The following is a 13,226-nucleotide window of genomic DNA, read 5'->3' on the forward strand; positions in this document are numbered from 1 at the left end:
ATACAAGCTCCGTGACAGGGCATAGCCCACTGTGTCTATTATACAAGCTCCGTGACAGGGCATAAGCCCACTGAGTATTATACAAGCTCCGTGACAGGGCATAGCCCACTGTGTCTATTATACAAGCTCCTTGACAGGGCATAGCCCACTGTGTCTATTATACAAGCTCCGTGACAGGGCATAAGCCCACTGAGTATTATACAAGCTCCGTGACAGGGCATAAGCCCACTGTGTCTATTATACAAGCTCTGTGACAGGGCATAAGCCCACTGTGTCTATTATACAAGCTCCGTGACAGGGCATAGCCCACTGAGTCTATTATACAAGCTCCGTGACAGGGCATAGCCCACTGAGTGTATTATACAAGCTCCGTGACAGGGCATAAGCCCACTGAGTATTATACAAGCTTCGTGACAGGGCATAGCCCACTGAGTGTATTATACAAGCTCCGTGACAGGGCATAGCCCACTGTGTCTATTATACAAGCTCCGTGACAGGGCATAAGCCCACTGAGTATTATACAAGCTCCGTGACAGGGCATAGCCCACTGAGTGTATTATACAAGCTCCGTGACAGGGCATAGCCCACTGTGTCTATTATACAAGCTCCGTGAAAGGGCATAGCCCACTGTGTGTATACAAGCTCTGTGACTCCAGTTCATAGTGATAAAGTAATATGGATCACGAGAATGAACTGAGAGGAGAGCAGAAACAACATGTAAATGCTAGCATTGCAGCGGCTGGAAGTCCATCACTTTTATCTAAAGCTGATGCTCAAGGGCGTAGAGGCTTTAAAACCTTAGGGAACCTGAAATCAAAAAATTTAGATTTTACAGGGGTAAAGACAAAAAAAAAACCTCTAAAGACTACTACTTTTGCAGAGAAACAGAAAATTGGCAACATACCATTCACCACACGTAGCGGCAAGGAAAGACTCAGGCTTTGCCCTTTATTTCTGAGTGGTGGTTCTGCAGCTGTCAGTGAGGCATCTTGTGCCTCTCGTGATGATAAAAGACCTTTTCAATCAGACTATAGAAGTGTGAAAAAATTTAAAACCAATAAGGCAGTCGAACAAACTGTGTTTTTTGAAACACAAATGTCAGAAATCCCTGAGGAGAGTCTAAGTGGGTCCACAAGTGACATTTCTATGTGTAAGCCTGACCTTTCAGAGAAGCCGCCCTCCACAGTTTCTTTTCCATCTGTAGTTGTGGGGATGAGCAGTATTGCCGAGGACATAGAAATTGAGGATGCCACCGTGGAATTGCAAGAGGATGAGAGGAATATATGTGCAGCTGATGCTGGCACTAATGAGGATGTTGAGGATGAGGATATTATTTGTATAAGTCAGGCACCAGTGGAAGCAGCTCTTGGCCAAGATAAGAAGGCCATTGCCATGCCTGGGCATAGAACCAAGAAATCCACATCTTTTGTGTGGAATTACTTTTACCCAAACCCTGACAACGTTTGTCAAGCCATTTGTAGCCTCTGTGAGACCACAGTTAGTAGAGGTAGGGACGTTAAACATCTAGGAACCTCTACGCTATTACGTCATCTGCAGCGAGCTCATGACAGGTGTTTGATAACAGAAACTACTGCAAAAAAAATAACAACAAGCAGTCCAGCATTAGCTAGATGCCTTCTCTCTACTAAATCCCAGCACCTGCAATCTCCGCCGACAACACCTTCCTCCTCAATATCCTCAGGAATGATCAGTGGTAGTACAACATCCAATTTATTAGTGCTAAGTCACGGTGACTCCTCCAATTTCCAGGACACCTCAGAAGAAACTGAATCTTTGAGCGCTAGGCCTGCTGCTGCTGCTGCTGGTGGATCTTCATCCCAGAAGTGGACAAAGAAGACTACTAGTAGTATACCAAAAAAACAATTGACTGTTAAAGAATCTCTTGCAAGGGGAAGCAAGTATGACAGCTCTCACCCTGTCGCACAGCGGATCACTGACGCCATGACAGCTATGCTAATATTAGATCTGCGTCCAATATCCTCAATTAATGCAGTGGGATTTACACAGCTAGTTGAGGTCATGTGTCCCCGGTACCAAATTCCATCTCGGTTTCATTTTACCCGAAAAGCCATTCCTCGGCTGTACCAGGACGTTAAACAGAACCTAATTATTGGTCTGCAAAATGCTATTGTACCCACTGTCCACTTAACCACAGATATGTGGACAAGCAGTAGTGGACAAACTAAAGATTACATGACTGTGACAGCCCACTGGGTGGGTGAATCGCCTTCAGCAGCAGCAGTATCTAACAAACAACACCAGCTCATTCAGAGGCAGGCAACTCTGTGCATCACCGGATTCAATAAGAGGCATACCGCTGACAACCTCTTAGAAAAACTAAGAGATGTCATAGAAACATGGCTTACCCCACTTGGACTCTCCTCAGGATTTGTGATTTCTGACAATGCTACAAATATAGTGAAAGCATTACAGCTGGGTGAATTCCAACACATCCCCTGTTTTGCTCACACAATAAACTTAGTGGTGCAGGGTTTTTTAAAAAACGACAGGGGCGTTCAGGAGATGCTGTCTGTGGCCCGAAAAATTTCGGGACATTTTCGGCATTCAGCAACAGCGTGCAGGAGATTGCAGCACCTGCAAGAGCAGTTTAATTTGCCCTGCCATCAACTGAAGCAAGAAGTGGTAACGAGGTGGAACTCAACCCTGTATATGCTTCAGCGGATGGAGGAGCAGCAAAAAGCCATCCATAGCTATACGACAAGCCATGACATTGGGAGAGGAGGGGGAATGTACCTTACCCCAGCACAGTGGAGAGTACTTTCTGTCTTGTGCAAGGTGCTCAAACCATTTGAAGTTGCCACTTGTGAAGTGAGTGCTGACACTGCTAGCTTGAGTAAGGTGATTCCCCTGATTTCGCTTTTGGAAAAGCAGCTGGAGAAATTGAAGGATGATATTAAACAAAGTGATTCCGCAAAGTATGCTGGACTGATAGATCAAGTCCTTTGTTCGCTTCGCCAGGATCCACGGGTGGCCAAGATCTTGAAATCTGATCATTATATTTTAGCAACCATTCTTGATCCTAGGTTCAAGTCATATGCTGTGTCTTTCTTTACAACTGACCCAGATCTTAAAAGAACCAAAGCGCTCCTGGTGAGCAAGTTGGCAGCTGAAGTGACACATGGCACTACGATGACGTCTCCTCCTTCGGTTTCTGCAGCAGCAGCCAGAAAAAAATGCACCTTTTCCAAAAGACCCAGTGGTGATGCAGATAAGTCAAGTCAACATTTTGACATCTGGTCGGGTCTAAAAGATTTGCCCAACACCAGTGACACCTCTACCGCAACTCCATCTAATACGATTACCATCCAAAGAATGGTGGAGGATTATTTTCAGGACACCATACACGTAGACATGTCACAGAGTCCCTTCGAATATTGGAAGAAAAAAAAGGCAATTTGGAGACCCTTGTATAAACTGGCTTTGCATTATTTAAGCTGCCCACCCTCCAGTGTGTACTCGGAGAGAGTTTTCAGTACAGCCGGGAACCTTGTGAGTGAACGACGAAGGAGGCTACTTCCACAAAATGTAGAAAAAATGATGTTCATTAAAATGAACTGGAAATTTCACGAGGAAAACCTTTCCCACCAATCACGTCACAGTACAGATACTTCTGTAATGGTAGATTCCAGCGGGGATGAACTGATATTGTGTGAGGAATCGGATGATGTACACACTGATGAGGGTGAGGATGGCAATGATGGTGACATCATGCCACTGTAGACCTGTTGCCTTTAGTAGATTGGAAGATTTTTTTGTGGGGGCCCAAACAAACCAAGCACTTCAGCCACAAAGTGGCAGTACCTGTCGCTGAAATGCTTTGTTTGTTAAAGTGTGCATGTCCTTTTTAAGATCCAACATAAAGGGTGGGTGGGAGGGCCCAAGGACAATTCCATCTAGCACTACCTTTCATTTCTGCCACTGCTGTGTGGCATAGTTTCATAGATGTGCTTTAAACTGTGGTGTCTGTGCCACTGCGCCGCTGCTCTGACGCTTGGTCACCAGTCAGCTCACTGCAACCTTTGGCCAATAATGGTGAAACCAATAATTTAAGCTGTGAGGTGGTCTAAATTGACTGTAAATGACTGGAAATTAATGTTATTGAGGTAAATAACACTCTAGGAAGAAAAAAAAGCCCAATTTATGTAATTTTAGCTTTTTTTGCCAATTTTGGCAAAAAATCCAAATCCAAATCCAAATCCAAATCCAAAGCCAGTCACCGCAGTTTGGCAAATCCAAATCCAAAGCCGGATGACGAATTAGAACCAAATCCAAATCCGGCAAAAATGGTCCGGCGCACATCCCTAATTATTGACCACCCATTTCCAAAAATTTCTTTTAAAGATGTATTTATAATTATTGTGTTACAATAAATTTTATATTTGTACAACACTAATAGTGGCCTTTTGGCTTTCTTGGGTGATTTTCTCTTGGTGCGAGGGTTTTTGTTCTAGATCAAGTACAAAGGAAGGTTCCACTACCCTAAAGAGGGGTGCTACATTTGTTCATCAATATCATAAAGATTCATTTTGGATCAACATCGTTAAGAAGATCAGTCTAACGTCTGACTTTTGGAGGACATTTTGATGTGAAAGACTATTTGGATTTTGGTCTATAGTGACAATTTGGAATTATAGCATTTTTCATTTATGTCAATCAAAATCAATTATTAATTGGGCTTATGTTCAAGGTTTAGTGATACTCTAAGGACTATGGGCCTGATTCAGAGCCGTTCGCTATTTGCGGTCGTTCGTTCGAAAACAAGGGGTGGCTATTCAAATGATCCGTTCGCAAATTGCAGTCTGTTCACACCTCTAAGTCTGAACGAGCGAGCAAAACATACGCTCGTTTATTTGATAAAAACGCCCTCTGGCCGCACGCACCATACGTCATGTCCGCTATTTATTAGATTAATCGAGTACATCGTACAGCGTATGAACTGCTCGCTATTCTTGTGGTTGGTGTTTTCAACCGCTATTTTGCGAGCAGTTCTGAGTTAAAAAAAACCAAGTGACGTGGTCAATGACGCTGCTGTATTAATTATGCACTCCCTTAAAACGCCCGTTTTGACCTTTAAGCACGCCTGCGTTCAGATCTCCACTCCCCGTTTTCAAGCACCTTCCCCTGTTACCACCCACATACGCCTCATTCTGTCACTCAAAATAGCAGGCCCTCGCTATATTGCGTACCAACGATTTTCGGCCGCACTGACTGGTTCGCGCATGCGTACTAAAAACCGTACGCATGCGCAGATGTGCGAACATCGCTCGCAACGATCGTACTGCCGCTAGCGAGTGGCTCTGAATGAGGGCCTATATACATAAAAGTGTTTATCATTATCTTTGAAGCGCACCCTTTTTTATATTGGTTGTGTGGGATGTGTAGACCCTTCTAACAGGGGGTCAAGGAAAAAAGGGGTTGAAGCTATTATTCTATCACTTCATTGAAGTTCATTCTAGATTTACGTATTTATATATTTTGAAATGTAGCGCAGTTTAAAGGCTTTCTTTTTGTGGATATATATATATATATATATACTACATAATAATTATGTAAGGTTGTCACGTCTCCTCAGTGTGCGACCCCAATGGCTCCCACTGCGAGGGAGACAGGACAGTCTGAGGAGAGGAAGACTGGCCTCCAGGGTTATTTTGGGGGGCGGTGGGGGGAAGGGGGTGTTGGGACATGGATGTGATGGGGAAGGAGGTGGAGGAGGACAGCAAAGAGGAAGTGGGACTATCCACACAAAAGGTGGGGAAGAGCCAGGGTGGGGGAGGGGTATATCTATACTAAGGTGTGTGTGTGTATGTATATATATATATATATATATATATATATACACACATATACACACACATACAGTATATATATATATATATATACACACACACACTACAGTGCTGCTTTAAAAATATAATTAATGTAAGTGCTTACATATCAACAGTAGCAGCAGCAGCCACCAGGGAATGACACTCTAATCAGCTGGACTGCCACTGGAGTCAGGAAGAATCTGTCACCCAGGTGGTCGAGCAGTCTCCACGGAGCCAATGGGGCTGGGCTCCTGCTAATGCTTGGCTGTGTTGCTGGTGGGGGCGTCACCTAGGTGTCATCATACGGAGGCGCCAATACATTATGCGGCACAGTGAGAGCCGGGGCTTGCTAGTGAAGCCTTCCACTCCACTGCGCTGCTATATGATGTGTAGAGTGAAAGGCATCACTAGCAAGCCCCGGCTCGGTGCGTGTGGACTGGAGGTCGGGAGGGCGGTACTGCCGGTGTTTCTGTGGGCAGGGCCTTGTACGGCTGCTGGTGAGGCAGCCGGCTGTGGCTGCAACAGCCTGTCTCCAGTCACCAGGCATTCATGCAGCGCTCGGCTGCAGGCAGTTGGCGGCCCCCCAGGACTGAAATAGTACCGGCCCGGGGGGCAGATGGCACCCTGCCCCCCGGGCCCAGCCCGCCACTGACCTCCAGTCTGTCCCCTGAGACCAGAGGTAACACTGTCAATCCGCGGGTCACCACGAGCATCGACCCGCCTTACCTATCCCCTTGTGTCCAGGATGCAGTCTGGGTCCGTCCGTGGGTCCGGCTAGCAAGGTACCGCCGAAACACCCGATTCCCGCCGAAAACCCCAGCCGCAGCGGCGCCTAAAGGGGTGACTGAGCGGCAGCACAGACGTCCTGCAGACAATCTGCTGCTACCTGCTCAGCAGATAAAACACTAAAAATAAATAAAATCATAAATATAAAGCTATTTGGGCTGCCTAAGCAGCCCACTGCATAATGGTGACCCGACTACGGATGGGCACCAACGAAACAGAGGTGCCTCTGGTACGGGGGCAGGGTATAGGGGGATGGACCGATGCATCCTCGGAGCTGGAAGCTTTACCTGCGTGGTGCCCGGTTCTCAACCTACACCACAAGGTCTCCCAGTGGAGCCCTATGGACCCTGAAGAAGAAAAACAGACAGCAGTGCTAGCACAAGTCACATACAATGCAGAGCAGACAATATAGCTGCAGTGGGCACTAAATTCAACTGCACAGACCGCAGTGCCTGGTAGGATATAGCGCTGTATAACCTGGCTCCTAGGAGAGGTATACAGGGAGACTGGACCCAGCATTTCCGGAGACCTGTGGCTGTTGCAGAAAATGGCCGCCGTGAGTCTCTGAGGGGGCGGAAGGTGAGGGAGGAGCAGCTCAGGGGTGGCAAGATCGCAGTGGAATGGCGCCCTGAGCTGGGGTAGGGGCTGCAGGGAGAGGACCGTCTCCCCTATACTGACATTAACCACCAGGTCCCTGGCCTCAGCTGTCCCCTGTACCAGTATAAGTTATGCCCTGGTGGTCTAGAGGAGTCCTGGACGAACAGGGGTCTACATCAGTGCCTCCAGTCTGTCTCCTGAGACCGGAGTTAAGAATGCGCATAGACGCAGGAACCAGCCTTACCTGTCCCATTGAGCCCCAGCTGCAGTCTGGGTCTGAGGAGCCCTGCTAGCTAGGTCCCCGCGAAGCCCCTCTGAGATTACCTAGCCAATGGCTGGAGCCGGGGCACCGCGGAGGGGTGATGGAGCAGGAGTGCAGATGTCCAAAGGACTGTCTAGCACTGCTTTCTCTGTTATAGTAAAATAAAAATATTTCATAAAATAAAGCTGTATAACGGTGATCCAGCTCCTGCCGGACACCAACGAAACTGAGTTGCATTCAGGCTGTGGGCAGGGTATAGGGGGAAGGACTTGAGCATCCTGGGACAGAAAAAAGCTTTGCTGTTGGTGACATGTCCTCCAAGTACCACCTACACCCCATTGTCGCCCTATGGACCCTGAAGAAGAAATATAGAATAACAGATGTGTTATATATAGGACAGTATGGAGTCGGTAATAGTGGAATATATAGAATAACAGCTGTGTTATACACAGTACAGGATAACAGCTGTACAAAGTGGTGTATCATATAATGGAATTTAGGGGAGAAAGAGAGAAATATTTCTTTACTTACTCAGGTCACTCAATGTATATGTGATACTTTTAGTATCTACAACACTGTCATGTTGAACTTCACATCTAAATGTCTTCCCTACATCCTTTATTGTCGGGTGTAATTTCATAGTGGCAGTGACATAATACATTCCATTAGTTTCAGGAAGGGCGTTACTGGTGTGCGAGGGTATTACGGTCCCATCTTCCATGTACCATGTAACGTGTATCTGTGCTGGGTAAAATGAATGAATTCTACATGATAGATCCATCTGGTCACCGACAGAGAGAGTCTTCTGTGTCCTCTGTATCGTGTCTAGCACAGGACAAGCTAAAATATAACACAGTACAGTCAGTAAGAGGAGCTGAGATATCACACAGTACAGTCAGTAGGAGGAGATGAGATATCACACGGTAGAGTCAGTAACAGGAGATGAGATATCATACAGTACAGTCAGTAAGAGGAGCTGAGATATCACACATTACAGTCAGTAAGAGGAGATGAGATATCACACAGTACAGTCAGTAAGAGAAGCTGAAATCTCACACAGTACAGTTAGTAAGAGAAGCTGAGATATCACACAGTACAGTCAGTAAGAGGAGCTGAGATATCACACAGTACAGTCAGTAAGAGAAGCTGAGATATCACACAGTACAGTCAGTAGGAGGAGCTGAAATATCACACAGTACAGTCAGTAAGAGGAGATGAAATATCATACAGTACAGTTAGTAAGAGGAGCTTAGATATCACACATTACAGTAAGTTAGTATAAGGGGGTCTATTCAGCAACAGTGACGATGTTGCCCAGAATATTATCGGGCAACATCGTCACGATATTTTATCAATTATGATAAAATATGTAACCTGTTCACCAATATTTTAAGCAGGGACAGCGGTTGCGGTAACACGCTGTCCCTGCGATGTCACAGAAGGGATTGTTTTCATGATTCCGAAAACAATCCCTTCTGTTTGTTCCCTGCGCATGCTCAGTCATGCGCTCGGGATCAGTCTCCGTCCCTGCTTCCCAGTGATCGCGGAGGGGTAAGTACCGCTTTAGCCTCCCGAAATTGATTGATATGTGCATACAGGCTTTATACTAGCCTGTATACATGTATATTAATGTGCTTTTATATTTAACATTTATATATAAATGTTAAATATAAAAACACATAAATATTCATGTGTACAGGCTAGTATAAAGCCTGTATACACATATCAATCAATTTCAGGGGTTTTAAAAGCCTCTAGAGTGACTTACCTGTCGCCGATCACCGGGAAGCAGGGACGGAGACTGGACGGGCTTACAAGAGTGACTTACCTGTCGCAGATCACCGGGAAGCAGGGACGGAGACTGGACGGGCTTACAAGATGCTGCAGGGACTTATGGGAAATATTCCCTCTGTCCCTGCAGTTTTTTGGGAAATATAAGCATTTTCTTTATGTAACGCCATTCTGAAATGGCGTTATATAAAGGAAATATTTATCGGGTGAATTAACAGTTTTTGCTTTGCTGAATAGAGAGCTCAATGGCCTGATCCCTACAGTGCAGTATTCAGCGAGATGGGAATCAATGGAGAAGATAATTGCATTATCTTCTCCATTATCCCATTGTAGGGGATTTACATAAAAGATACGGAAATCATAGTTTCCGCATTTTTTATGTAAAAAAAATCAATGCTGAATAGACCCCAAGAGGAGATAAGATATCACACAGTACAATCAGTAAGATGAGCTGAGATATCACACAGTACAATCAGTAAGAGGAGCTGAGATATCACACAGTACAATCAGTAAGAGGAGCTGAGATATCACACAGAACAGTCAGTAAGAGGAGCTGAGACATCACACAGTACAGTCAGTAAGAGGAGCTGAAATATCACACAGTGCAGTCAGTAAGAGGAGCTGAGATATCACACAGTACAGTCAGTAAGAGGAGCTGAAATATCACACAGTACAGTCAGTAAGAGAAGCTGAAATATCACACAGTACAGTCAGTAAGAGGAGCTGAGATATCACACAGTACAGTCAGTAAGAGGAGCTGAAATATCACATGGTACAGTCAGTAAGAGAAGCTGAGATATCACACAGTACAGTCAGTAAGAGGAGCTGAGATATCACACAGTACAGTTAGTAAGAGATGAGCTATCACACAGTACAGTCAGTAAGAGGAGCTGAGATATCACACAGTACAGTCAGTAAGAGGAGATGAGATATCACACAGTACAGTCTCACACATGGCAAGAAATCAGAACTAAGACACAAATGTGTGCGCTATGACTGCGTTTGGAACATTCTAATTAAATCTAGAATTGTCTTTTCAGTATTACTTTAAATACTATTGGCAGCTGGAGCAAACTTTCAGCTCCAACTAATAACTGACATATTACACAGGAGAGATGCATTAAACCTTCATGAGAGATAAAATGGAGAAGTTGCCCATAGCAACCTACAGCTTCACATTCTACAAAATGCCAGTTAGAAGCTGATTGGTTGCTACAGGTAACCTCTCCGCTATCTCTCTCTCTCGAAGGGTTGATATATCTCCCCCTTATGGAGAAAGCTCCATCAGATACACGAGCTGGGCTACTGTACACAGCAAAAGATTAATGTCATAACAGAGATCGCTCATTATATAAATCATCGTTTCCCAGTTGTCAGTTAAACAAGAGATCAATACTAGATTTGGAGTGCGATAATACCCTTCAATCACATAATGACACAACTTCAGAAAATAATCTCCATAAAATTTACTCGGATGACCATGTAATTGCTAAGCAGGAGATATGAGAGATTTTGGATAGGATGGGCCAAATGTAATAGGGTGAGAGTCAGGGGCGCTTTAAGAGAGGAAAGTGCCCGTGTTTACTCACCGTCCGGGGCCCCCTCCTCTCTCCCCGGCTGCTGTCAGCGAACTGACAGCGACAGTAGACTTCGGGCACTAGAGGGTGCCCGGAGTCTATTGTACATACACAGTTCACCGGGGAAATGGAGCAGCAGCCATTTTCCCGTTGATTTCCTACTGCACATGTGCAAAACGCCGGGAAAATGGCCGCGGCGGCCATTTACCAGGTGTTTTCAACAGCGCTCCTCTGTAGGACATCGGAGAGGTAAGTATGAAAAAAAGTTTGGGTGCAGGGTGTGCAGTGTGGACCCCCCCTGGACCCATTATAAATACGCCCCTGGTGAGAGTTTAGCAGGAAACTCTCTCACTTTTTAAACTCAGCCAAAGTAATAGAGTCCGAGAACAGGCAAACTCGCCCAATGTAATAGAGTCCGAGCACAGGAAAACTCACCCAATGTAATAGAGCCCGAGAACAGGAAAACTCGCCCAATGTAATAGAGTCCGAGAACAGGAAAACTCGCCCAATGTAATAGAGTCAGAGGACAGGAAAACTCGCCCAATGTAATAGAGTCTGAGAACAGGAAAACTCGCCCAATGTAATAGAGTCCGAGAACAGGAACACTCGCCCAATGTAATAGAGTCTGAGAACAGGAAAACTCGCCCAATGTAATAGAGTCAGAGAACAGGAAAACTCGCCCAATGTAATAGAGTCTGAGAACAGGAAAACTCGCCCAATGTAATAGAGTCCGAGCACAGGAAAACTCACCCAATGTAATAGAGCCCGAGAACAGGAAAACTCGCCCAATGTAATAGAGTCCGAGAACAGGAAAACTCGCCCAATGTAATAGAGTCAGAGGACAGGAAAACTCGCCCAATGTAATAGAGTCTGAGAACAGGAAAACTCGCCCAATGTAATAGAGTCCGAGAACAGGAACACTCGCCCAATGTAATAGAGTCTGAGAACAGGAAAACTCGCCCAATGTAATAGAGTCAGAGAACAGGAAAACTCGCCCAATGTAATAGAGTCTGAGAACAGGAAAACTCGCCCAATGTAATAGAGCCCGAGAACAGGAAAACTCGCCCAATGTAATAGAGTCCGAGAACAGGAAAACTCGCCCAATGTAATAGAGTCTGAGAACAGGAAAACTCGCCCAATGTAATAGAGTCTGAGAACAGGAAAACTTGCCCAATGTAATAGAGTCCGAGAATAGGAAAACTCGCATGGTTTTTAGACTCAAAAAAACTCTCACGATTTAAACTCTCATCCAGATGTTTTCCCATTTTGAAGATAAAAATCGACCAATGTGAGAGATTACTGTTAAACTCTCACATTTTCTAAACTCTCACCCTATTACATTTGGGCCAAAATATTTATTGAATAGAGAATAAAGGAAGGTTTCTGTTAATTTGGTGTTTTTTTATGAAATTAAATAATCACAGAAGAAGCCTTGGCACAACCCTGCGGAATAGGTTATATGCGGATGGCATAGATTCTGTAGGACAACACTCACCGGTAACCACCATATCCAGTTCTTGCTCTGCAATTTGTGCTGTCGCAGGGTGATGGGTTCTACACACGTATTTCACTCCTTGATCTTCACTCACATTTGGCTTCATCCTCAAAGCACTTATACAGCTGAAAGATGTATCCTCATGTGTAATCTCCTTCACATTGTGTGAGTATTTCTCATCCAGAATATTGGTTCCTGTACAGTCCCACGTTACAATTTCTGTTTCCTGGTCCTGATCCTTCCTCAGCCACGTGATAGACAAAACTCTGGGTCTAAATCCATTAATTGGACAAGTCAGCGTCACCATCTCATCGTGTGTCAGATGTTCAGGAGCCATTATTGTTATTAGTTTAGGGGCCACTAGGAGAGAATGAAACAATTAATATTGTCTGCTGCAGTTCCATGTATGACTAGAAGGTGGGGGTGGAAGCCTCGCACTGACTCTACCACAATGTGGGTTTTAAACTGGCCCAGATCAAGGACTGTACACTATACTGTACAGTTATTTATTTAATTTCATTATTAACATTTATTTCTATAGTGCACTGATATTCTGCAGCGATTTATAAACAAAATATGACATTCGCATCAGTCCCTGCCCCAGTGGAGCTTACAATCTATATTCCCTACCACATAGGCACTAGGGTTAACTTTTGTCAAGCGACAAATAACCTACCAGTATATTTTTAGATTATGGGAGGAAACCGGAGCACCCGGAGGGAACCCACGCTACCACGGGGAGTATATACAAACTCCACAAAGTTAGGGCCATGGTGGGATCCGAACTCAAGACCTCAGTGCTAGGGTGTCTGCCATTATTACTTTATCTCTGTGTAAGTACTGAGATATAATATATTAACAAAGCACTC

The 13,226-nt window shown here is 44.9% G+C and overlaps 1 protein-coding gene across 1 annotated transcript in view; it reads right to left on the minus strand.

The window, feature by feature from the left end:
- Positions 1 to 13,226, minus strand: part of LOC148506240 (hemicentin-1-like) — an 89,739-nt gene that overhangs the window by 23,141 nt on the left and 53,372 nt on the right. The window contains exons 6-7 of the mRNA XM_088447092.1: positions 12,358 to 12,717; positions 8,026 to 8,334 (exon numbers count right to left, since the gene is read on the minus strand). Of these exons, the coding sequence (XP_088303218.1) occupies positions 8,026 to 8,334; positions 12,358 to 12,717 (669 nt within the window). The remainder of the gene's footprint in view (positions 1 to 8,025; positions 8,335 to 12,357; positions 12,718 to 13,226) is intronic.

Source organism: Taudactylus pleione, unplaced genomic scaffold (assembly GCF_031769625.1).
Source record: "Taudactylus pleione unplaced genomic scaffold, aTauple2 ptg000418l, whole genome shotgun sequence".
NCBI classification, from domain to species: Eukaryota; Metazoa; Chordata; class Amphibia; order Anura; family Myobatrachidae; genus Taudactylus; species Taudactylus pleione.